Consider the following 25758-nt stretch of genomic DNA (forward strand, 5'->3'; position numbering starts at 1 on the left):
AAGCTTTTCTTTCCACTCCAGGGAATATTTAGAGGTAATTTAGGGTTGTGCTCCAGAAAGAAGAAGAGGTTGTGGAGAGTTTAGTTTCTTTTTGTGTGTGTATGTGTGTGTGTGTGTGTGTGTGTCGTGTTAATCTTTAGCTATGGACACAGACACACATGAGGGGGCTACTTCAGCCTGTCTCCAATGTGGGTGTTCAGCAACACTCTGTAGGTTTAGGTAATTACAGATGACAGACAAACATACATTTGCACCCACGCAGGGTATCAAATCATTGCTCTTAGTTTTTCTCTCTTACTTTGCTCTCTCATCATCCTTCTGTCTCTTCACCAGCCTCCTGCTGCTGTTTTTTTGTGTGTTTATTTACTGAGCGGTGTAACCTTATGCCCTGCTGATATGTAGGGCACCTATTTATGAGGTTACCATGGTAGCTGCTACATTCAGGGCAGAACATCCAGAGCCCAACATCATTAAAAACAAAACTTATTTCTCCTCCGTCCTCTTTCTCCTCTATCTATTCTGTTTTTTTGTTGTTGTTGTTTTTTATCTTCTGCCTCCACATTTTTCGTTCTCATTTTGCCATAATTGCATATTTCTCCACTTGTCCTTTCACTTCTGCATGTGTCCCTTTTGTTTTTCTCAGTGGTGTCCTTCTTTCACCTGAAGTCAAGCAGTCGGTCCATGTTGACCACCACTTTGCAGTCCAGCCAGCTGATTGGCTGACGTGTTATTTTGGGAGTGCTGAATAACAGTTGTTGCTCTGTGGCGGGCAGAGATACCCAATAGGAGGTGCTGATTGGAGCACAGCAGGAGCTGGGTTGGTAGGGTGGGTAGGATGTGGGGGGCACAAGTTGGCACACAGAGTGTTAACGGTATCGTTACCAGCCAAGCCCCTCCACCCCTGGCAGACATAGGTGTGAGGGAGAACTAAATCTGTCCACCCCTCTGTACTATGGCATCTCGCTAACAGACTCTCTGTCGCCACAGTGTAAATGGACCTGCGTGTGTGTGTGTGTGTGTGTGTGTGTGTGTGTGTGTGTGTGTGTGTGTGTGTGTGTGTGTGTGTGTGTGTGTGTGTGTGTGTGTGTGTGTGTGTGTGTGTGTGTGTGTGTGTGTGTGTGTGTGTGTGTGTGTGTGTGTGTGTGTCTGTGTGTGTGTGTCTGTGTGTGTGTGTGTGTGACTGTCCATGTTTGTTTGTTTGTGCATTCAGCCTGACCTGTCCAAATGTTAAGGTGTGTGTGCGTTTACAGATGTGCTCTTGCACGGTCATGTGCTTACTGTTGTTTTCATTTGAATCTCGTTTGGTGCTTGTATGTATGCCAAAGCTAACGTGTATGTGTCTGTTTGTTGGCCCAAGGGTAAGTTGACCCAGTGCTACTGTGGGTCACAGCTGAGTTTGGGAATAGCTCCCTGACACCCAATCCTGTCTCTGGCACCCTGAAAATTATGCTAATATTTCTCACTGCCAACCCCGCCTCCTGCCTCAGTTTCACATCAAACTGCCAATCAAACTATAAACAAGACAAGCCCCCCTCACGCACAAGCGAGAAAATGCCCTTGCACTCTTAAACACGACTGCTCACACAGTCTACCTTAGGAGATTTGTAGCTGCGTTTCTCTGGGCACTGCCAGGGCTTTGATGGGAAGCTCTGCTAAGCCCTCTGGGATGACACTGGCCTCAGGCAGTAGCATCCTCTTCTGCATGTGCATGTGTGTGTGAACATGCACGTGTGTATTGTTGATTCTGCTGCTGACAGACTAATACAGGGCTTTCTGCACCTGTCAGAGCAGACCCATTAATCTCCATGGAGACAAGAAAGCCAGCTGATATATAAATCAGAGGCCATGCCAACACAGTCAAACTCAGAGTGATGCTGCAAGTAGAGTCCACTAAGTCTGTTAGTGGTACTGAAGGTCAATGACCTTTGTAGCTGCTGCTCTGTCTTTTTGGTCACCTCTCTTTTTTGGGATAAATATGAAGAGACGTGTCATCCTGAACCTTAAGTTTGACCTGCATGTCTTTGTTCCAGTGGGGTTGTTTCAGTTCAGCCAACATGATTGACTGACACACACACATACACTCCTTCCAGAGCTGAGAGTCTGATGGCTTAATTAACCTGCTGTCGATTTAAGTGTTTTGCCAACTGCTCTGGCTGTGTTGCTAGGCTAAAAGAGAAGTGGTTCAGGTTAGCAAAAACAAAAAAAACTAGCTGAAAAACTCTTGTGTAATGTAGCATGTGTAAAATAAAATCTAAAGATATAAAGAACATAACCGTTATATGATTTTTAAAGTCCTAACTTTGCTAATCAAAACTGCTAAATGTCTCATACAGCTGCAGGGATTAGTATCTTATAATTGATGATTATGTTAATTAAGTAATTCAAATTTCAAAATAAGTGTGGTTGTGGGTCCTGTTTTTCATATATGAGGATTTTCTGTTTTTGTTGTATTTTATAAGAGTAAAATGACAGACGCAACATTAATTCCAACTTGAAAGTAACAGTCCAACTCTGTAAGCTCGTGTTCCACTTTTTGACAGTTTACAGTGTCTTGCCTGATTTTTTTGTGTACCTTTTCTATTGAGAGCAGCTCATTGTTGGCAAGGGAAGATAAGATAGGATAGAAAAGAACAATAAAAAGGAGTTACATTGAAAAGTGCAGAGATAGACAAGAGAGAATAGGAAAGCACAAAAGACAAATGAATGAATGTTTGGGACAGCAGCGGAATGTGTAAAGTTTTTTTTGTTACGGGGGAAGTTAACTGTGACAAAAGAGGAATTCACAAGAAATGAAATATCAATAAATGTTAAAAAAAGAAAGAAAAGAGTGGAGAACAAGAGTCACGGTGCTTTGGGGGATGGAGTTGGAAACGTGTGTGTGTGTGTGTGTGTCTGCACAGTTGTTGACTCTTGGTCGCTGAAGATGACATCATTCCTCGGCTGCTTCCACAGGAAATAAGGTCACAGCAGGAACTTCAGCCAGGCAGGGAAAGAAGCTTGTTTCAACCTGGGTACAAAACACACGGATGAATGCGTTCATTTATAGCTGCATGCACACACAAACTCACAGCAACACACACACACACACACCTACACACAATGCACTCAAAGACAGGGGCCTGTGTTGCTATGTGTGAGGAGTTTTCCAATACCATCCAAGGTTAGCGAGGACAATGGAATATTTAACAATAAGTCCTTTGAAACTTAGGCGTGTTGTGCATGTACAGACAGAAACATAAACATACAGTATGATATAGTATATATATATATATATATATATATATATATATACATAAAGTATATTCATCACACACAAATTATGGAGTTATTTATCTTTTTACTTTTGGGAGTTATTTACACGCACACACACACTCACACACACACATACACACACACACACACACACACACACACACACACACACACACACACACACACACACGTCGACCAAGTGACATCATGATTCACCACTCCCAGTGCAAGCTGGGAAAGCATCCAACTGCTGCTCTGCACTGTGCTCTGATGGAGTGTGTAAAGTTGCACAAACGCTGTCTTGAAGAGGCACACATTACACAGACACAAACTTCCGCACACATGCAAGTTTGACTTTTATCATCTCAAATTTTGTAGCTCAGTGGGAGGCATTGCAGCGTAACTCTTTGGGCCTCCCCTCGTGTCACCATAGAAACCTCCATAACATGTTTATAAGCAGTAGGAAGCTGGCAGGACTCCCTTTAGCCAGATGATCAGCTGTGCAATCTGATTGGCTGATGGCATTTCCCTCACAGAATCACAGCACCAGGGGAGATCAGATGGAAAGTGGATGAGTTTGGGTTTATTTCAGAAATTTGTTGATGTAAGTGAAGCTGACTGTGTGGGTGTCTGTTTTTTCGTGTGGGTTTGTTTCCATGTCATGGAATTTGCCGATGTCCCAGAACATCATGACTCGGTATTAGCTTGGGTGTCACAAGCCCCCACCCTCCCACAGTCTCCCTGGTTGACCCCACCCTCCCTCTTTCTTTGAACTCCCCCTTCAGCCAGCTCCACTCAGACTGGGTTTTGGGGGGGTTTCTCCAGAAAACCTGTAATGCTTTTGACCTACATTTTTAAACAAAAGATGTCATTTAGAAGGGATTCAACAAAAGTGTTTCACCCATGTAAGGTTTTTCTAACAAGACTTATTTTCAAAGTTTTCTTAATCTAGTAAACCTGAGTTATTAACATATGGGTGTTTTTACTATTGTTTTTCTTTTAAGAACAAATCTAAAACTTGTATCCTCTTTGTGCTGATGTATTAACATATGGTTAAAGGCTAAAAATTCCTAACACTTTTAGTTTTGAGTTTATGGGATGTCAGAACTTTTGGTCTTGAATAACATGAACTGAGCGATCTGAAATTGTAGAGGATCAAAGAGGGCAGAAACTATAGCTTCCAGGATCACCTATGAATCTTGAACATTAGACAGTTTAGACACAGTCTCTCTGTAACCAGCAGAGAGCTGCTTCCCTCTAGCGACTCTCAGCCACTGTTGTGCTATAGGTTACTCTGATTATAAAGAGAGGATCTATAACTCCATCTACAGGACAGTCTGTGAACTAACACCAGTGTGACAGGATCTAAATCCGCCACAGTTTTATTGTCTGTGTCGTCTGTTCTTCTGTTCATGCCTGCTGATGAGGCTGTTAAAAGGAAAGCAGCAGTGGGTCTAAGGGGACTGCTTCGAAAGGCTGAATGTGTTTTAGGGAGAAAATATCTATATAATTAGGGCTTGTCTGATAAGGAAAGGAGTTTGACTTTTGCGATGTAACTGTGTGCACTTTTAAGGTTCTAGCTATACATCTGCTTACATGCATTCCTCTGTGTTGTCTGACTCGTCGAATATGTCCTAAAAATCATAAAGTTGCAGTACAATAGCAATAGTACTGTAGTGGTTGCGGCTCTCTGAAAAGAGAGGAAAAGAGGGGTTCTGCTCTCCCATTGGCAGTTTTTTTAACTCTCTTCCAGTTCTTTAGCTTTGGCTCCAGGCTGAGGCTCATCCCCGTTGCTGATGTAGCATTAGCTCACTTACTCTAAATCCGAAGATAGCCATGGGAAGGTAATGCAAAACTTGCCCTGCCAGCCATGTGTATAAAAAGCCAAGCTGGCCAATGAAGGCCTGGAGTTTGTTGTCATTAAAAATTACCTGCTGACAGGCTGCTGCTCCTGCGAGAGAGGTCGTTTACTGGGCTGTATTTTAGTGATGGAGCTGGGCTCTCCCTCCCAGATAGAAGCAATGAAGTGTTAAATTACCTCTACATTTCTCAAGAAGCCTTTCTCTGTAATTATTCTGGCAGCTCTATTGCTGTAAGATCTCCGTTTTATGTCTTGAAGAGATGCATTTACTCACAATTACATAGTGATTGCCACAGAACTTGTTTTCACACTAAAAACATCTTCAAACATCACATTGCCTCTAGGGCGACAAACCAGAAGGTGTGTATGTGTGTGCATGCGTGCATGCGTGCGTGTGTGTGTGTCCTCCTCAGGAGGAAGTGAGACTGGGAATAAAGAGCAGCGATGTGAACTGCGTTTCCTGCTGTTGGCACGGTAACCCTGGGAGCATTCCACCCACCACTCAATCCAGGGAAAGGGTTATCGCCATGGAGATGGCATTTGGCAGGCTTGGTCTACAGTGTGTGTGTGTGTGCGTGTGTTTACATCAGAAGTCAAGGAGGGGGTGGTCTCTATCAGGCAAAACCTTGTCAGTAAAGTTCTAATCACAATTTTTTCATTATTTTACAAAACTGCATCTTAAGTTAATTAAATTAAATTAAACTTTGTCAAATATTTAAAACCCTTTAAATTTGTTTTCGAATAATCAAAGGTTAAAATAATAAAACTTTGATTTTAAATAATCAAAAATCAACGTTTTTTTTATGTTTTCATAAAATGAGATAGTAAATTAAATTCTTCTAGTAAAGAAGTACAATTGTGATTTTAATCAAAACAGCAGTCAAATGAAATGCCTCATCACAACTCTGTAAATCATTCAGCAGAACCTGCCATTTCGTCTTCTTCTGCCCCATGCATCCATGCGGGAGACTGAAGTCTGCCCAGTGCCTGCAGCAGAAATAAACATGAAATCTGTTTCTATATTTACACAGATAATTTTACACACAGCAGTCAGCGTCTTTGACAGAGCAGGTGTGTGTGTTTAGGAAGTTGTTATGTTCTCACTATTTAACTTCACTGAAAGCCTGGAAGACGCAGTTCCTGTTAGCTGCATCCATCAAGGCACACATGCAAACCCGCCCTTCCCACACACACACACACACTTGCATAAATGCCATGCCTGACAAATTACACACGCATCAATGTGTGTGTGTGTGTGTGCGCGTGTGTGTGCGTGCTAATTCATCCCTGTGGACAGGCATGTGTGCACAGTCTGTTTGTATTTAATAGTTGGAAGAAGGAACGAAACAGTTGTCACTGGACAGCTGATCCTCTTCTTCGGTCCCTTTGCTCTTCCCATCATGCATCTGTTGGATCAACGCGGTAAAACCTGCTGACTCACCTGTTCCCGTAGCAGTGATGGGATTGGATGAGGTCTGCATGGTGGGCAGAGGAAAGCACTTGCAGAAATGACAGTCAAACACAAACTTCCACACACCTGTTGCTGAGACGTCTTCGGGCAATTTTAGAAAACGCTCTTTCTGCTGTTTTCTGCAAATGACTGTGGCCTCGGTGTAACGCCTGCGTTAAAAGTAAAGTGGAGAGGAGTCATCTTAATACTGTTTGCTGGTCATAAAGAGGCTTCAATGATAGCTTCAGTCTGTTTTTATTCGAACTCCTCCTGAGGAGCTTCAAGACATGATGCAACGATGCTGACACACACATCTCTGCTGACCTTATGTCCCAGTGGGAACAGTTTGTCCAATAAGCTGTCTTCAGGTCACCTGAGCGGACTCGCCCTCACCGTGAGGTAGAGCAACCTCATGAAGAATTAATTTTTGTTAACCTAACAGTCCCCACATTTAAACATGGTGTTTGAGCAATTTTGCTGCTGTGCCAGCTTAGGTGACAGATATTTTAAAAGGTGGAGTGAGGTTTCACTCTGAAGCTTTGGAGGCGAGTCTACGGACCAAGTGGAGACTTTTGGTGAGTGCCGGGTTACAGTGACTGTCAGTCAGACAGACAGGAAAAGAGCACACAGCTGCCTGATGGCATCTGTTCTAGCTCCCATTACGCACACATACCCGCACACTTGTATCTCTTTATACAGAGATTTATGATATCATTGCTGCATTTGATGAGGTAGAGCTGAGGAGATGGTGGGACCTAACTGACGATGAGCTCGAGCACAGAGAGGGGGGAGAAGGGGTGAGGGAGTCACCTGACACATAATTCTGGATGCAATTCCCTATTTGTTGATGGACAAAAGATGGAGCTTGTATAATGATTTCCCAGAAACACAGAGGTGAAAAGTGGCCAAAAGGAAGACAATGTGTTCATGCCTCTTTGTGTGTGATGGATTGGTATGTGACCTTGGCTTTAGTACAGAGTCAATTTGTTCCAGAGAATTCAGTAGGGCGTACCGGGAGCTGAGAGGAGTTACCAAAAAACACAAGGTGACTCACTTATTACTCGCACACATGTAACACACTGTGGACATTTCTACATTTTCACTGGAGGGACATTTCTTCGTCAGTCATATTTCACTCACACAACTTGTTGTCAGTGAATCAGAGGTTATAAAGAAACACACACTGAGACATGGCTGATGTGGAAATAGAAACTTAGATATGAGCTTAAAAACACAAACAAGAAATGATTCAGAATATTCAGATTCAGAAAATGCACACTGCAAGTGTTTGGTAGCGGTCTTTTGATTCTGGGAAAACATGAGCTTTCAGTTAAAGTTCTTTGAATTTTTCCACTCAGACCACTTCAAGTGTTCCTGAAAAGTTTCACTGAAATATATCCTCTCCTTAAGGAGTGATGTTACTTTTTGTAGCCCATGTAACACTAGAGGGCAGTCTCCTCTCCATCAGCGCTGCTCTGAAACCCAACCTCTGTGTTTACCGTGCCAACATGTGACAAATGGAAGGTGTCCTTTACTTACTTTTTCAAGTATTGATAAAGATGGTAGAATGTGTGTTTGAAGTCCAAACATGAAAGACATGTAGTGTAGGAACTTTAGCAGGACATTTTTATAATATGTCACTCCTGTTTGCCTTGAGGGGTCCCCTTTGTATCTCTGGCTTCAGATCAGCGATGCCTGGCTCTGAACAGTCACTGGCCTGATCTGACAGCAGGGAGGAGAGCCGGTTAGTGGTATCCTGGCAGCTAGATAATATTATATTGGTATTTCTAAAGTTATCTGTTTGTCATTATTAATAAAGGGCTTTTTACTATGCAGTTTTTCCAAAGCGTGTTTTTTAGTAAGTAAGATTCAATTTGAAAAATGAATCGATGAGAAATAAAAAGAGAAGAATTAGTGTTTGCACATCCAAGCAATATGCATACAGGTTCCGGACCAGCAATGTGTTAACCACAGAAAAAAGAGAAAGGTTCGCACAATATCCGGCTCCTGTTGGACAACGTTATTGTAGACGTGACAAAAGGTGCACGCACATTTCTCTCTTCAATAATTCATGTGAGCCCTGCTCCTTTTATGGGCTTTTCTTGTTTCTTAGACTGAGCAACAACATTACAAAAATTAGATTGATCTTCGATGGGTCTCAACATTTTTGTCATCCCTACTGTACATTTAACCTGTATCTTTAATTTTTAAGTTGAATCATTACAAAAATTCTTTTAATGGTAATTTATGATTTTTGCTCTGCTAAAGAGTGACTCTTCATACACTGATTATAAAGATTTAAATGTGTGAAAGCAAAAGGGAACCGAGCTATAAGTCTGCCAGTGAGTCCGGTGGAATAACTGTATGTCATCAGATATAACAACAGGTGCTTTGCCCTCTGATCCATAACTGCATCCTTAATTACCCCTATGAAAATATTTCAGCTTACGTGTCCTCTTCACTCATGCCGAGGCTGAACGTCAGCCTTCCGTCTGCATTTAAAAGATTTCAGTCAGATGGACGTGTAACTTCCCCCTGCATAACTTTAGTCAAAGGCAGGGACTGAGGAGGGTTCAGGTCCTGCAGAACACTACACACAGATATGCAACATGGCTGAACCCCTTCCTCACTGCCCTCCCACCCCCCCCCACCCTGAGGCCCAGGACAGCCGGTTTGCTGTGTGTGTGTGTGTGTGTGTGTGTGCGCTCTATGTGCCAGAGCCCGGCGTGGCTCATGTTTCTCAGTGCCGTTTGTCAGAGCCCAGCTTGGAGCGGTAGGCACCAGTGAGTCTGAACTGAAAACATACATCCAGAGTCTACGGGGGGATACCAGAGAGTTTCCACCCCAGAGAGGAGTCGCTAATTGAGGCTGCGATCGGCCTTCAAGCAGCCAAGTTCCATGATTCTCGCTCTCGTGCATTGACACGGTGGAACGTCTCTTTAAACTGATACTCTGCTGGATTACTGCTTTGGGAGCCATGAGTGGAAGCTGCTAAAGAGACGATTTTGAGTTTTGAGTGATTGTCAGAAGGCATTTTTTTCTAAAATCACACACGTGCTCTTCTGAGGTGTTTTACTCCTTTTTTTAAAAAAAAAATCCTGGATATCTGAGCTGCTTAGAGGACTTGTTCTACAGACATTTCCTGAGAGTTGTTGTTTGGGTTTTACGGGCAACCTGGTCCACTTGAAGCCGCTGTGTCAGTAGCCGCACCGGTGGCCGTCTCCGGTGGGGGGTTGCATGTCTCGGCCCCCACCATGATGATCAAGGAGGCGTCGTTACGCCGGGACCCTGATCTGAGGGGGGAGCTGGCTTTTCTGGCCAGGGGGTGTGACTTTGTGCTCCCCTCACGCTTCAAGAAGAGACTCAAGTCGTTCCAGCAGCAGCAGGTCAGTCGGTGCACAGGATGCAGAGGGTGCAAGCTTTGCACACAGAGTGCTACTGATAAAGAGGAACTGTTTAGGTTAGACACAATATTCTCCCCTCAGTCCTTTCCTTGTTTCTTACTTTTACACTTTTTCTCATTGCAAATAGGCATATCCAGATGTTTATATATATTTATATATATGTATACACACACACACACACACACACACAAACATCTTTTCGCATTCCTGTTGCTCTCATACTCACAGAGCCACATGCCAGGGACGACAAACTATTCTGAGGCAGATACCAGCAGGGTATTAATAGGGCAGGAGGTGCAGGAATAGAGTGATAGAATGAACTCTGTGAAGGGGGGGGGGGGGGGGGGCAGGAGGACCCCTACAGCTGTCCTGCTCAGAGCTCACCGTATGGAGGCCCCTGAGAGAACATGAACCAAACACAGCAGGCAACAGTGAGCTCTGCTGAAACACACCGCAAAGTCTTGTTGCAGACGATCTTATTTTAGGTCTGGTGTCAAATCGCTAGTAAATAAATGATGTTAAGGGCTCATTCATTATGTAGGATAAGATATGATTATTGCAGTCAATACGAGAGGGTACTATACAATAAGATGCCCTCCTGTTCCTCTGGGGGAATGTTGTCGTGAACTCCAGAGCTGCACATATTAAACAGCTTCTACAGTCAGTACATAAAGCAAAAGAAACAAACGTCCATACACATGTAAACAGAGACGCAGATACAATGAAACATATAGTGCACATTAGCCATATTGCACAAAATCAGCGAGAGAAAAAAATATGAGAAAAGCTAAAAACATCATGACACCGCTGCACAACCCTTACAGGGTGGGCTCAGACAAGGTTTTTTAAAACCGTCCAGCTTTCAAAACATGATGTAAGGATCCATTTTAAGTTCAGGTTACATAAAGTACCTCAGGGGTTGGATCTCAACGACGTAGGAATAGTAGCTGGAACTCTCTGAAGTAATCTGTCTTTTCCTTTTCATGGCGGCTGTTGGTTTACTAAAGACACTAACTGTTCAGGTATTTGTTATTGTGGCTAAGCATTAAATAGATTTATTTTGGGAGGACTTTACTTCACAACCTATTCTTCTATTCTCTAGCAAAATGCTGCATGCATTATTTTCCCATGCATGCATTCCAAATAACTAACCGTGAGGCTCCTCTTATTGGACAGTAAATTGAACAGTGCTTATTGAAATTCTCTTGGATGTGCAAAACGTGCATAGATATTCAAAGCTGAAGGGGACCGATCAATCCAACATAAACACAGTTATATGCATGTACGTTAAGGTTCCAGTGACTGAGCATTAGACGTTGAAGATCATTGCCGTCCTGTGGTCACTGGAGCTACTCTTGCCTGACGGTTTCATTGGATCTGCAGGCAGACTTCTTTGTAAATTGCCTGAGTGACTTCATGACTAATTGTAAAACACATTTGTCATTGTGGTTTTTTATTGTGCTTCTCATTGCTGCGTGTTTATGACTCACAGGAAGATTCAGACACATTGTTTACACGGTGGCTCTTTCCTTATAAAGCCAGGTTGTGTCTTGTCTACAGTTCAAAAAATGCTTCATTTCTTTACTTAGTTATTTCCAGGCAATATAAACATGCAGGTGAAAAGGAGGCGAGTCCTGCACTTTATTAGCTCAGAACAGTGCAGCAATACGTGTCAGTTTATATTTGACAGTGATTTGCATAATGACCTGTTTCTGTGCATTTTTTTATTTCTTTTTAATTTTCTCTTTAAAAATTTTCTTTTTCTTAATTTAAGATGATGATTTACAAAACCTATGCAAAAAAAAAAGTTGCCCTTGCCCCAAAGCACCTTCCCCAAATTTGACGCGTGAACCTTTTTCTTCCCTTCAGGTTCAGTCCAAACCGGAGAAGAAACCAGGCACACCTCCACCCGCCCCCGCTCTGCCCGCAGCCACACCTGCCCCACGCTCACCCAGCCCTCCCCCGGCTCCGGTGATTGTCACCCCTCCTCCTCCTCCTCCTACCCCTCCTCCTCCTCCTACCCCTCCTCCTCCTCCTCCTGCCATCAACATTCCCAGGTTCTACTACCCCCGTGGGCTCCCTTCCATGGGCCCGGGCGCCAGCCATGATGCGGCCATTACTGCCATCGAGACTGCCTTCACGGAGTTTGAGGAAGAGAAAGCGGACATTTATGAGATGGGAAAGATTGCAAAGGTGAGCAATTTAATCCAAAAATAGAATATTTAGAATCAACCTCTTAGTTTTATAGTGAAAATAGGAGATGGTTATCCTTTTCCTGAATATATGAAATACATCATTCAGCACATTAATGTATTTCTAGAGCTAACCGTCTTTTCTCCTGAACTCATAGCTCAAACTGATACCCCCCTTCGTGTTTCTTTGTCATCTTCTCTGCCTTAGCACTGGTTCTACGAAACAAACTGTATTGCAGCACACAGCTGTTTTTCAGGGTAAGCTCATGACGGTGCTTCTTGTGTTTCCTTTCAGGCGTGCGGGTGTCCACTTTACTGGAAGGCTCCCATGTTCTACTCAGCAGGTGGTGAGAGGACGGGCTTCGTCTCCGTTCACTCCTTCATCGCAACCTGGAGGAAGTAAGACTGCCCCTCATGTTCATCTAATTCTCAGAAACATGAAGTAGCGAGTCTAATCAGTTTTTTTTTTTTTTTTGATATATTGATTGTTGTCCTGTCCTGCAGGTTGTTGCACAGCTGCCATGATGATGCATCGAGGTTTATTTACCTGCTAGCCAAACCGGGCTGTAACTACCTGGAGCAGGAGGACCTTATTCCTCTTCTGCAGGTAATTATTTTAACATCAAACATAACATAACATCTGTGCCTTCCTGAAGAAATAGAAAAAAGTGTGTTTATGGATTTGTGTTTCTTCCTGTTGTCTTCGTCTGAACAGGACATCGTGGATACACACGCTGGCCTCACATTTCTGAAAGATGCACCTGAATTTCATTCCCGCTACATAACAACGGTAAATGGCATGATGGTTTAATTATATTTTTGATTAAAGTTCAATACAATTCCCTCTACCTTTTAGTCTCAAGCTCTCAATGTGCCTCAGCTTATTGGCTCTTATCTTAATATCATACAATTAAGAAAAAAAAGTGTTGATCATATTTTATTTTGGGCGGCTATGACTCGAGTTGGTAGAGTCGGTTATCTCTCGATCCGTTCGATTCCCATCTCCTGCAGCCACATGTCCGACGTCTCCTCGGGGAAGACGCTTAACCTCGAATTCCTCCCGCTGCTGTGTCATCTGCACTTTTTTTGTTTGTTGCTTTTTATTTTGAAATACTTTATTAATCCCTGAGAGGAAATTCTATTTTTACAATCTGAGAGACATGCTTCTCACGCACATAGGCCTGAATCAGACACATGCACAAACATGACCTGTGGACATGCATTAGTGGAGAGATGTCAGAGTGGGGCTGCTACACACTGCTAGGCAGGGAGCGGCCCAGAGTGGTAGGGGGTTCAGTGCCTTGCTTAAGGGCATCTTGGCAGTACTCGAGAAGTGTCCTGTCACCTCGAGAGCTACCAGAACAACTTCTGGTTTTTGATAAAATGCTACTTTTAAGTTGTCATTGACATGTTTGTTTTACGTGTGTTACTTGAAGTACAGTACTTGTCGATCATACGTCTGTGATTTCCTCAGATAAGATTACCAATAGACTACAATGAAGTATTGTAACAGTGATTTTTATTAATCTGATCAAGTAAAGAAACACAATACTGATTTCATTTCTGCAGTGTTTAAACATTTAACTAAGTCTAAATCATTCAAACCTTACGTTTCACACTCCTCCTACTTCGTCAGCAGGAAAGCTTCTGTGCCCGGTAACTTTAGCAGTGTGTCGGTGAGTGTGTGTAAGCGAGTGTGTGGATCAGGACAGCTGAAACACGTGCCTCAGAAATCGAGGATTTGCTGATGCTGAGAAGCGAGTGCTCTGCTGTTGCCCCGACGTCACGGAAACACAGATGACCCCTGCAGCAGAGGCCCCCCTCACCCTCAACATGCCCATATAAAGACACTTCCTTCATTATAGACCAGCTGACCCCTTACTGTACGAGACATTAGAAGCCCTGGGAGGTCCATGTACCAGGAAGTGGGTGCTAATCCGCTCTTGACTCAGACTTAGTGTTGTGTTACAGGGACAGGACTTCCTTGTTTCTTTTGTATGTTGACTTGTGGCAACATGCAAAAGAAATATCCTTGAACATGCTTTAATAAATTATATCATGCTCATCTCTGCTTTTGGTTTTTTGAAATTCGAATAGAGTTGCTTTGCATGAGTCACAGTTTGAAAAAAGGTTGACTTACCTTTTCTAGCCTTCTGTAAAGCTCCTTAGTTCAACCTCTGTTTGAGACGAATTCACACGTTGTCTCTTTAATCTTCCTCAAATAAGATAAAACCTACGTTCCTCTTTAGGACAGATCCTGAACACAGTGTTCAGAAACTAACACCAGAGTGGATGGTAGCATAGATCATTGACTGTATATGAAAATGGAAAACGCCTCTTCAATCCTGTGATGACTTGTGGTCCCTATCTAGACTAGACGTTTTACTTCTCTCTATATTCAAACAAAATCAAGCAGAATAATTTAGATTCTCCGTGGTTCCAGGTAATCCAACGGATATTCTACGTGGTGAACCGCTCATGGACCGGTCGCATCACTATGATGGAACTGCGCAGGAGCAACTTCTTACAAACCCTGGCCCTGCTGGAAGAAGAGGACGACATCAATCAGATCACCGACTACTTCTCCTACGAACACTTTTATGTCATCTACTGCAAGTTCTGGGAGCTGGACACCGACCACGACCTCTACATTGACCCCAAGGACCTGGGAAGATACAACGACCATGGTAAGAACAAGTCAAAGAGAAAAGGGTTTATTGTCCTCGGATGTGTCCTTGCCTGATCCTTGGGTGTTATTCAATGAAAAATCCAAAGCATTACTTGAAAGAATTTGTGGCTTCAGGCAAAGCAGCAACTATTTCTAAATTAGAAACACAGAGTTTAAGACAAAGAGGAAAAGAGGAGTGCTGTCGAGGAAAATGTGTGAAATAGGTTGGACTTCTTTTGCTTCATTGTTTTAATCCTGATTGGATGCCAGTAAAGAATTAGAAGCAGGCTGTCTTTGGATTCGGTAAATTCATTTGCTCATTTTCTTTTGTTTTCCTGCCCTCACCGGCTTGTGCAAAAAACAAGAGCTTATTTGTCCTCAGAACAACACTTTAGATCTGTGTGATGTGAAATTAATTACATGACCACTAAACCAGAATTCAATTTGCTGACTCAGAATTCACACAAGTGACTGTACTGTATGTGCAACAGGTTTTTAACAGTGTCCATATGTTTCTGTCTTCCAACCAAATCACATTTGCTTTTTTTTTTTCTTGTTCTCTTCTGTGACAGCGTCCTCAAACCGAATCATTGAACGATTGTTTTCGGGGGCCGTGACTCGGTAAGTGGAAACACACGCAGGAGCAGACACAGTGGGGCTGATTTCTTCACCATAATGAGGACATTGAATGTGAAAGGCTGTCGTTTTTCTTTCCAGGGGTAACGCTGTGCAGAGAGAAGGCAGGATGAGCTACGCTGAGTTTGTCTGGTTCCTCATATCTGAGGAAGACAAGAAAAATCCCACCAGGTAACATAGAGTTTCTTTGGATTGAGCAGCTGTGTGAGATTGTTTTTTTTGTTTTTTTTAATTTGTCTCTCTACATGTGTTTCATCTTTTGTGATTTTCTCCCTCCAGTATAGAGTACTGGTTCCGATGCATGGACACAGACGGCGATGGGGTCCTGTCCATGTTTGAGTTGGAGTATTTCTATGAAGAGCAGTGCGAGAGGATGGAGAGGATGGGCATCGAACCTCTGCCCTTCCAGGATCTGCTCTGCCAGATGCTCGACCTTGTCAAACCTGAGAACCAAGGTGAGAGCAAGTACCATCTTTTTCTTCCTTTGAAATCCCCCCCCCTTTTTTTGCTTTCCTTTCTGACCTTCATACTTGCCTGTATGTGTATTTGTTGTTTATTTTCCAGGTAAAATCACCCTTAGTGATTTGAAGCGCTGCCGGATGGCCCACATTTTCTTTGATACTTTCTTTAACCTGGAGAAGTACCTGGACCATGAACAGAGAGACCCATTTGCTGTGCAAAAGGTGTGAATTAGCATCTCTTGCATACAATATTCCAGCTACAATATACAGTACATATGCAATAATCCAGAAGCTGTCGTTTTAAAGGGGAAAAGGCTTTCCATTTCAATATGAATCAGTTAAACAATACCGTTTACACAATGCAGTAGTCACTAATCGAGACCAGGGTGCTCAGGGTCAAGGTTACTCAGGTTACTTTCACAAATGTGTTCAAAGAATCTCCTGATCACATTTATTGGATGGTCTGTTAAAAAGTGAAATGAAAGAATCAATAAAGTGACGATAGTTAAGAAGAACATTCTGGAATCATGAAAACAGCAGGAGACACTCTGGTTCGTCACATCCGTCTCCGAGTCGAGCACAACAAGTCGACACACTGTTTCCATGGTGATTTACCATCAAAAATCATTCTTTAAGGAAAGGGTTTATTCTAATCACAGTAATAATGTGGAAATAAAGTCTGTCAGTGGTGGTCTTGATTTAAAAATCAGAGTCCACCCAGTCTGCGACAGAGGCTAGACCAAGTAAAAATGCTTTTGATTCCCGAGACCAGACCGGTACCTTCAAAAAGCAGTCTCGAGACCGGCCTTGGGACCAAGATGGATTTCAAGAACTACAACACAATTCAGAATACTGTATACCTAAAAAATAAAAAAAAACCAATCTCAAATAATCAAACATCATAACTATTATCTTGTGAGAGATGTAGGGAAATAAAAAAAAATCATATAAACCTACTTTTACTCATTCACACTAAATTCATGCATGTCATTACTTGTAGTCTTTTAAAATTCTGCTGTGCCTGGACTCTGAATATCATTGTTCTATTATTAAGTTGGCTTTTGAGTTTTGTTTCCTTTTCCACCCCTTAAATTTGTATTCTGAAATCTCAGGTTTTTCTTTTAAAACATTTTGTATAAAATTCTTATTTTTATGTATTTTTCATATAAACCTGTTTAACAGTAATATCTGATCCCATGGGTTGTCGCAGGATATTGACAGTGAAGGTCCAGAGCCGTCTGATTGGGATAAATATGCCTCTGAAGAGTATGAGATACTGGTGGCAGAGGAGACTGCAAATGAACAGCTACATGACGGGTATGACACACACTCACTAACATGCTCATTTGTGCGATCGCCAGGCTTCCTGACGCTTTTGTTTACAACCTTTTCAGTCATGATGAGGTTTATCATTGAGGAAAATAACAGTCTCAGGTTTATACAGCTAGAATAATAAACGTCTACTATGTGTGTTGTGTTGTGTTCCCAGGTCATTTGATGATGACTATGAATCGGAGGAGCTTCAGGTCCCCGGAGAGATTGGGAATAAAATGGACAAACTGGTTATATCTGACCTGACTGCATGAAACTTCTTGGGATTTTCAATCTGAGGAACAAACAGGATTAAAGGGAGAAGACGATCTCTTTGGATGGATGGATGCATCATATATACATGGATGTAAAGACAAAGACTGGAACGTTTATTTTTCCTCTAATGCCTCGGCAAAATGGACTCCACAGTTTTTTTCCCTGTGTGTGTGTGTGTGACCCTTAAGCAGAATTGTCCTGGGTCTGGTGCAATAATAAATCTGTTCACGAACAGAAAAAAAAAAGTCACTGCCTCCTGCTCAAAAAGTCAGCATAGGGGAAAGCAGTTTATGATCAAAAAGGTTTCAATGTAAAATAAATTTATTTTAATTGTAAATTCTTTACAGACAATCCTGCCAGAAGACAATCACTTGTTTTTCACTGTGCAAAAGGTAGACAGACAGCTACACTAATGAACTCAACGTTGCAAACATATTATAGTATATAATGATAGTTATAGGCACTGCCAACAATCAGCTGCTCACTATGATCTTACATACAAACAGACACTGCCGCCACAAACTGGCTGCCTGTGCAGCTCGCCACTGTGTTCTTTGTAAAGGAAGTCATTAAACCTCCCTGTCCCTTCAGGGAGGAATCCTTTACCATTTTCTTATGTTTGTAACAGCACCTCTATGTGGTCAAACTCTGCTACTGCACATGCACAGTGCAGAGCTGAAGGCCAGCTTTTCAGAAAGGAGTTTCCTTCATGGTCTGAGCGCCTCTATTATTAGCGCTCTATTAATGGACTACATTTTCTTTCATTTGTACAAAAAAAATCCTTCATTACTTTAACTTAAACTTACCAGCTGTTCTCTTTACTTCTTTTTTATTAGGTCAAACATATTAAACTCTCTGGGAGAGTTGGTCACACATTTCCACTTGTAACATTTGTAATAATGCAAAAGACACCGAGAAGTGTGTGAAACGCTGTCATTCAGCAACATCCCTCTGTATTTGTTTTCTATATGTACAGTACCTGGTTATTGCTTTGATCTGATCATGTTGATTATGCCAAAATATGTTATTTTACTGCCTTTAAATCTCATTGACTGTTTATTTATAAAATGTTTTGAAGCTAATTTTCCCTTTAACACAGACACCAAACACACCACTGGAATGCCTCCTCACAGAGTCAGTCCACCCAAAAAGCATTTTTCCCTCTACTGGTATTCAGCAAGCACATGTTTTTCTTCTGACTAAAGTACGGTAGTATAAAGTCTATTACAATTTTTCCTCAACAACATTATATTGAACATTTTTAATCATTTTTTTTGGTTTGTACGACCTTTGAATTGCAGCTACCCTCTGCTGAGGAAATGTATTTTTGTAACGCTCATCAGTACGAGGAAGACTTAGTAAGAGTTAAGTCTGTCTATTTGGGTGAACTGACCCTTTAACACCATGATTTACTGTGCTGCACTCACAGGGACAGGTGCAAGTGTGCACACTGCCTGTACTGTAATAACTAGGAGCGTGTGTTTGCTTATAAATCACTGATAGAGCGGTGCGTTTTAGGAGCGGGTGATGTGGAGCTCTCAGTTTCAGGCTGTTTATATGTCGTAGCTGTTGCCATGGGGACGTGTTCCCTCGCTCAATGTGTGTGTGTGTGTGTATTCTTGTAAAACTCCTTAATTAGAAAGTGGACAGCTCATGTCCTCTATGACTTCAAATCCCGTGTTATATACCTCCTTTACTGGCACTTACTGTACACAGACACATTTATACACACACCAGATTTAAATTGCTTTGAAAGGGAAAAGCTGGGGGGCACGGTAAGGTTTAAAGACCACCTGCTCTACAGCCATTGTAAATGTGCCTGACTGTTTTAAACTATATTATTATAACAATTATAGTAATAATAAGCCATTATAGATATAACGGCTCTGATTTTTGATGTATTTTCATGTTGCTGTGCCACTGTGTGGCTCGGGATGGGGGGGTAAATTATGTTCGATGCGTGTATGTTTGTTAGGTGCACAGTGGATTTCATCAACAGAAAAAGAGGAATCCTTTGGAAGACTGATCCGACAATCACAAAAATATGGGATTATCTCTGTCGGACGCCTCTGAGATTGATGTTTCACTGCCTTGTTCTCGCACAGAGCCGCTCAACCGGTGAAGACAGTAAAGGACTGTTGAAGGCAAAAGGACGACTCTGGTTGATAACTGTCTGGCTCTGCAAAAATATCCCTATGATCATAAATGCAGCATCAGGCCAGGAAAGAAGCCTCACAAGACTCTTACTAAATCTCTACTAGAGGAAGTAGAAAGAAAACTTTTACTTTGAAGTTTGGTCTCTATCGTGACGGATAAAGAGGAATCTTATTTTGATATACCTCCTCTGTGTAGAGGAGACTTAAAGATGAGATGTGTTCAAATCCTGGTGGTTATTATTTTGGCATGGTTTTATTTCTGTCATCCTTTTGCCTTTCACATTTTCTTCCCGTTTCTTTTTTCTTTCTTACTTTCTTTCATTCTGTCTCTCTTTCCTGTTTTATCCCTTCTTTTTTTCCCTGTATTTTCTTTGCCTTGTCCCATGTTATTTCTTGCTTTTGTTCTGAAGTTTAAACGTTCAAATAAAGAAATTTAAGTACATCACTTTGCCTTAAAAAGATTCCTTAGAGTTACCTACAAACTTCAGCCCACCTTACTTCTCAATCACATAAAACCTCTTCATCACACACCCTTGATGGTCATCCTTCTCTCCATTAGTACACACAGTGTGTACTGTAGTGTGCGTTTCTGCACTGGTGCTCAGTACAGTGTGCTTTTAAGTCTTTTGAACAGTTGAGTGTCCTGTCTGAGGTGCTGAACCTTTTACCTCGACATGACATTTCTGTTTAAATGTGTTGTAAATGTGTTAAGATTGATTCAATCAGCATTAAGGAAAAAATTAAACGTACATTTGGACACTTTAAGGTGAATGAGTTTGTTTCTCCCGAAGTGCAGGAAATGAGCTGATGCTAGCTTAGTTCATTAGAGGTTCTCAGACCCACAAGGGTTGGACTGTGACTCGCATGCATGACGTCAACAGCTCTGTACTGAATCACTGCCACTGACTGCTGGCTTCACTGTTGTCATGACAAACATATGCCAAACAGGACGTGTCTGTTGAGTGTGGCTCATTGTTGATTGTTCTTTAGGCGGGACACTGATTGGAGATTTCCAAGCTAGCTGCATCCATGGATTACACTTGAAGTGATATCAAGTCATTGGATGAGAGCTAAGTGTAAAAGGTGGAATTAAATACAATAACTTTCCAATTGCTCCCACTCCTTTACTCTAAAGTTAGATACATACTCGTGCAGGTCAGCTGCTTTCCAAGAACTTTCACCTTCTCCATTAAGCCTTGGTCTCAGACTTAGCAACATAGCATCCACTGTGAACAAGTTGCAACTGGATAACTATCCATCCATTACGTTGATTATCCCGTTCAGTCTTGGGTCAGGCCAGTGCAAGAGGGACAAGAGGGAGGTTACATATATAGACATGCATTCTAATATACAGGCAATAAGGATCACAAACTAGCCAATGAACAGGTCTTTGGTTTGTCAGAGGGAGTCAGAGTACAATGTGGTGACCCAGGATCACACAGGGATAGAATGCAAACTCCTCATAGAAAGGCTTTTATAAGGCCAGGGATTCAAAGTATGAACCTTCTGCACCACTGTGTAGTCCCATTGGTTTGGTCTCGCATGCTAGCACTAACATTAATGGACAGTGTTTTTGTCCATACCCAACCAAGTGGTACCACCTGGTGCAAATAACACCTTCACTACTGCTATAATCGTTATTCTTTCTTTCTTATCTTTGTGCATGATACATTTTGACCAAATGCATGCCAATCCAATTAGGACAGGGTCATCAAAAAATAAAAAGAAACACCAATTCATTATATTTCATCCTCAGAGTTCCATCTTTGGTAATTTTATGTTACTCCATGTAAAAGTTGTCCTATGGTTTTACCACAGGACAACTTTTGGACAAGATTTGCATTTTCAATAGTCAAAAATGCAAATCTGTTTGTGGGCCTAGAGGGAAAGTATACATTTAAAAAATAACAAACATGCAGGGCTTAACCTCAGGGGAACATCAAATGAAATATAAAAATAATGACATTAATTCCAATTTTCCAGTATCTGTGGGTGATCCACAAAACTATACCAAGCAGTTCAACTCTATCAATCTGAGCATTTAAGACCAAGTCATCTCATTTTCTGTTTCCTTTTCTCTATCTGAATTACTTGCGGCACTGCTAACATCAGAGTATGAACTCTTTACTCTCTTCTTAGAGATGTAATGCATGGCAACCCAAGAATGATTGTAGGCAGATGTTTGTGCTGTAGGTTCTTTGTGTTAATACAAGGATTGTCTTGGGAATGGTGTAATAGTTGGCATGCTGCCATGTTATGATTTGTACAAGCGCAATTTGCCTCCCATCGAAGGTCAGAGTTGGCTGGTCATTGTTTGAAATGGCACTCAGCTGGTTTTCCACAAATGCCAGGCACCAAACAATTACCAAATCAGATCACAGTCCCACCTCCAGTTGAGTCAGTGGCATACCATTACCATGATTGCAAACACCCACGACCCCATGGTGGCGTGACCAAGCTTTGGTTGATACAATGTCGTGACTGGAAGGTTTTCTGTAAATAGGAAGACATCACCTGATTGGCTGAGTTTGAACACACAGCGATATCCCCTGAACATGGAGTTGTAGGAAAAGCGGACTGGAAAACCCCTGGAAAAAATTGCGAGGAAACAACTGGAACCAATCCATTGTGTAAAAGTGAGAAAAAGAGAGATGTGTATGAGTACCAAAGTGTCATGCTTGTTCCAGACATACCAGTGATAGCAGAAACATGAGCACTGGGTAAAGCTGCATGGAAAAGTAATAAAAAAAAAAAAAAAGAGCTAGACAGCAAATGGAAGCAATTCATCACACCAAAGGGAGCAGAGAATGTTGTTTAAGAACAGACAGCTCTTGAAGTCCTGCTGTCCTGCTGTTCCATCCCTTTTAGAGAATATCTCCCAAATACAATATCAATACTACTATGTTCAAAGCCAATACGTACTAGACTTCTAACTCATGAAACTTGGTGATAGGACTGACTCCAACTGTAAGCACCGTTAGTAAAGATTTGTGTTTACTTTTACACACTATAATCTGATCCACGGATATGCACAGTTTTAGGAACGCATGTACAAACACACACACACACACACACACAGCAGAAGAAGGTGAAGTGAGTGTTTGATGGTCCAACCAGCTGCCTTTGCAGGTCTCAAAAGTAGAAAAGAACTAGGGTTTGTATGGTAAAGAGAGGGAGACAAAGAGACTAAGAAAGAGAGCGAGAGAGAGAGAGAGAAAACGAGAGGCATGCCTGCTCTTGTTGGTGTGCAGAGGGCTTTGGGTTGGCTCCTTTGAACTTATGATGAGCCAAATTCCATCCTCACATCTCTAGGAGGAAATGCCCCACATGCACACGCATGCACACACACACACACACACAGACACACACACACACACATGCACACAGTCATAGAATATGCACACACCTTGATATTCAATGCTATAGGCCACCACTCTGCCAGACGCCACTTCAACCCGTCACCTGGTGTCTCAGACAAAAAAATTCAGCCAGCATACTGTGTGCACACACAAGCTTAAGCAGACACAACATGCACACAGAAATACATGCATAAACACACACTCATGCATGTAAGAGTGGAGCAGGCGGATAATTAACATCCACAAAACCACACCGAGGACATGGCAACAATCCAACAATCTCTTTTCTCCTTTTCTCTGCTCTGCTTTCTTTGTGCTATAAGGATATACAGTACACAACTATCGTATGGCTGGACACATTCCACACACTTCAAAGACCTCTGGTGAACTGAGTGTGCATGATTACAGGGAGGGCTCTCTTTAAAGGGCCTCAGAGAGAGAGAGAGAGAGAGAGAGAGAGAGAAAAAAAAAACAGAGATGGAGAGACAGGGAGAGAGAGAAAGCAGCTGGGTTGGTGGTAAACATCTGGTGGAGGTGGTGGTGGAAGTCTGGCCCTGACATTCAGGGGAAATAGTTGCATCGCTGTTCCAGGATCTGCTTCATGCAGTCACTCCTCTCTGCAGATCTGATCTAATGTGACGCACAGTCTGTAAAGGTCCAATAAACTCACTCAGAGTATTCCCACTTTCCTTTCCATTGCAGATTAATTTGAGTTAGCAGTTTTATTTAGACAGTTTTGACAGAGAAAGTAAAAGAACACTGTTTTCACGGTTTGGAATCAAGGGAACATTGGATATTGACTCACAGCCTGTGTTGCACAACAATTCACTTCTCACTAGTTTCAAGGTTTGGAAGCCTTTCCCTAACTAATCTGTTTTATCTTTATGTTGTACAGATCAATAATGGATGCAGAAGTTCACATTGAAAAATATACATACAGCCGTATTTCCACTGAAGTCAGGGTAGGTCATTCTTGAAAGCTAGCAAGGTTTGAGATGTACCATCTTCTCAGGATTCCTTTAAATACCATTCCATCTATCTATCTATCTATCTATCTATCTATCTATCTATCTATCTATCTATCTATCTATCTATCTATCTATCTATCTATCTATCTATCTATCTATCTATCTATCTATCTATCTATCTATCTATCTATCTATCTATCTATCTATCTATCTATCTATCTATCTATCTATCTATCTATCTATCTATCTATCTATCTATCTATCTATCTATCTATCTATCTATCTATCTATCTATCTATCTATCTATAGCATTAATATACATGTCATGCTGTTTCAGTAATAGCTAAAAAGTCTGCGGGAGAACACTGGAACATATAGAAAGATACATTCTAAAATAATAATCTACAGCGTGTCATGGTATTTAAAAACATTTTTTGCCCATTTTAGTTGTTGGCACTGGAATATCTTGCACTTTATGGTTGCTCTCATAAACATCCGCGTGGGAAACCTTAATCTGAACCTTAATCTTAATCAATAAGAGACATTAAAAACAAGGAGTGAGCCAACATGACAAACAGAACACAGAGGTAACACTGCATTGACTCTTTTTGCAGTTAGGGGGCTCCACTTTGTAGTCTCTGTGTGTGCAACGTGTGTTTATGTTTATTCTTGCCCCATCAGTTGCCCCTGAAAGATGATAAGTGTTTTTTGAATAAATCCAAATTTAATTCTACTCCTTGAGGGCACACAATCCTGATCCAGGAGCAGTTTTCCCCCGACTGCCTTACAATTACAGTGGCTGTTTTCTTAGTGCAGTTGCTGGAATGTGTCTGTGTGCCTGTGTGCCTGTGTGTGTTTGTCTGTGTGTGTATGTGTGTGTGTGTGTGTGGGAGAGAGAGAGAGAGAGGGTGTGTGTGTGTGTGTGTGTGTGTGTGTGTGGGAGAGAGAGAGTGAGAGAGGGTGTGTGTGTGTGCCTGTGTGCCTGTGTGTGTGTGTGTGTGTGTGTGTGTGTGTGTGTGTGTGTGTGTGTGTGTGTGTGTGTGTGTGTGTGGAGAGAGAGAGAGGGTGTGTGTGTGAGAGAGAGAATTATCTAGAACTCAGGGGCAATGAGTGTATTTGGCTGAGTTTGCTTGCTTCAAAATACAGAAAGAAAGACAGAGGTCAAATACTGTCACAGACTAACACATATATAACAGACTCAATTAAACAGGTTGTTTTTGTTTTTGTTTTTTTTACTTGTTTGCACTTATCCCACATTGCTCTATTGCACGTTGCTCTTGTAGTTTTGGTTGCTGTAGTTTCAATAAAATAGTGATCTAAAAAAGGAAGACAACAAATCATCAACCACCAACGAACCATCATGCAGGCTAAACATGCAATTTATAATTCACTTTGTTTCCTTCTTCTGCTAAGTGCAACTAAACCCCCCAAAGTCATGAATCTTTCAAAATCAAGCATTTGTCTCTGGGGGAAAAATATGCTTGATGGTGAACTTTTGGAAAAGTTACGCAGCATCAGTTCAAATGTAACTTGAACCATCACCAGAAATAATTTAGGAGAATGATTGGTATGTAGGTGTGTAAAGGGGGGCATTTAAAATTGTGCATTTGGCACTGAAACACTTGGCAGCTTTCATTCTCTGTCTCAGCATCAAGTACCAACAGGCCCGAAAAATCACTTCACAGATATAAATGTTCTGTGTGCTCATGTAAGTGTGCTGTAATACATGGAGCCAAAGGAAGTTTAAGTGAAGAACTACAGGTA

The 25758-nt window shown here is 41.8% G+C and overlaps 2 protein-coding genes across 4 annotated transcripts in view; one reads left to right on the plus strand and one right to left on the minus strand.

Annotated features, from left to right (window-relative positions):
- Positions 1 to 20109, plus strand: part of ppp2r3a (protein phosphatase 2, regulatory subunit B'', alpha) — a 57547-nt gene extending 37438 nt beyond the window's left edge. For 2 of the 3 annotated variants that reach the window (XM_079370038.1, XM_079370039.1), the window contains exons 3-13: positions 11837 to 12160; positions 12455 to 12558; positions 12664 to 12766; positions 12875 to 12949; positions 14603 to 14846; positions 15400 to 15448; positions 15545 to 15634; positions 15743 to 15918; positions 16028 to 16146; positions 17135 to 17241; positions 17414 to 20109. In XM_079370038.1, the coding sequence (XP_079226164.1) occupies positions 11837 to 12160; positions 12455 to 12558; positions 12664 to 12766; positions 12875 to 12949; positions 14603 to 14846; positions 15400 to 15448; positions 15545 to 15634; positions 15743 to 15918; positions 16028 to 16146; positions 17135 to 17241; positions 17414 to 17510 (1488 nt within the window). In that variant the 3' untranslated portion in view covers positions 17511 to 20109. Of the gene's footprint in view, positions 1 to 9307; positions 9950 to 11836; positions 12161 to 12454; positions 12559 to 12663; positions 12767 to 12874; positions 12950 to 14602; positions 14847 to 15399; positions 15449 to 15544; positions 15635 to 15742; positions 15919 to 16027; positions 16147 to 17134; positions 17242 to 17413 lie in introns of those variants that run through there. The other variant, XM_079370040.1, reaches the window with a different exon arrangement.
- The window catches only part of nceh1a (neutral cholesterol ester hydrolase 1a), a gene marked incomplete at its 3' end in the record, with an annotated part of 204343 nt that overhangs the window by 55884 nt on the left and 122701 nt on the right, over positions 1 to 25758 (minus strand). The window lies entirely within an intron of this gene.

This window comes from Symphodus melops (genome assembly GCF_947650265.1).
Source record: "Symphodus melops genome assembly, chromosome: 19".
In the NCBI taxonomy this organism is placed as follows: domain Eukaryota; kingdom Metazoa; phylum Chordata; class Actinopteri; order Labriformes; family Labridae; genus Symphodus; species Symphodus melops.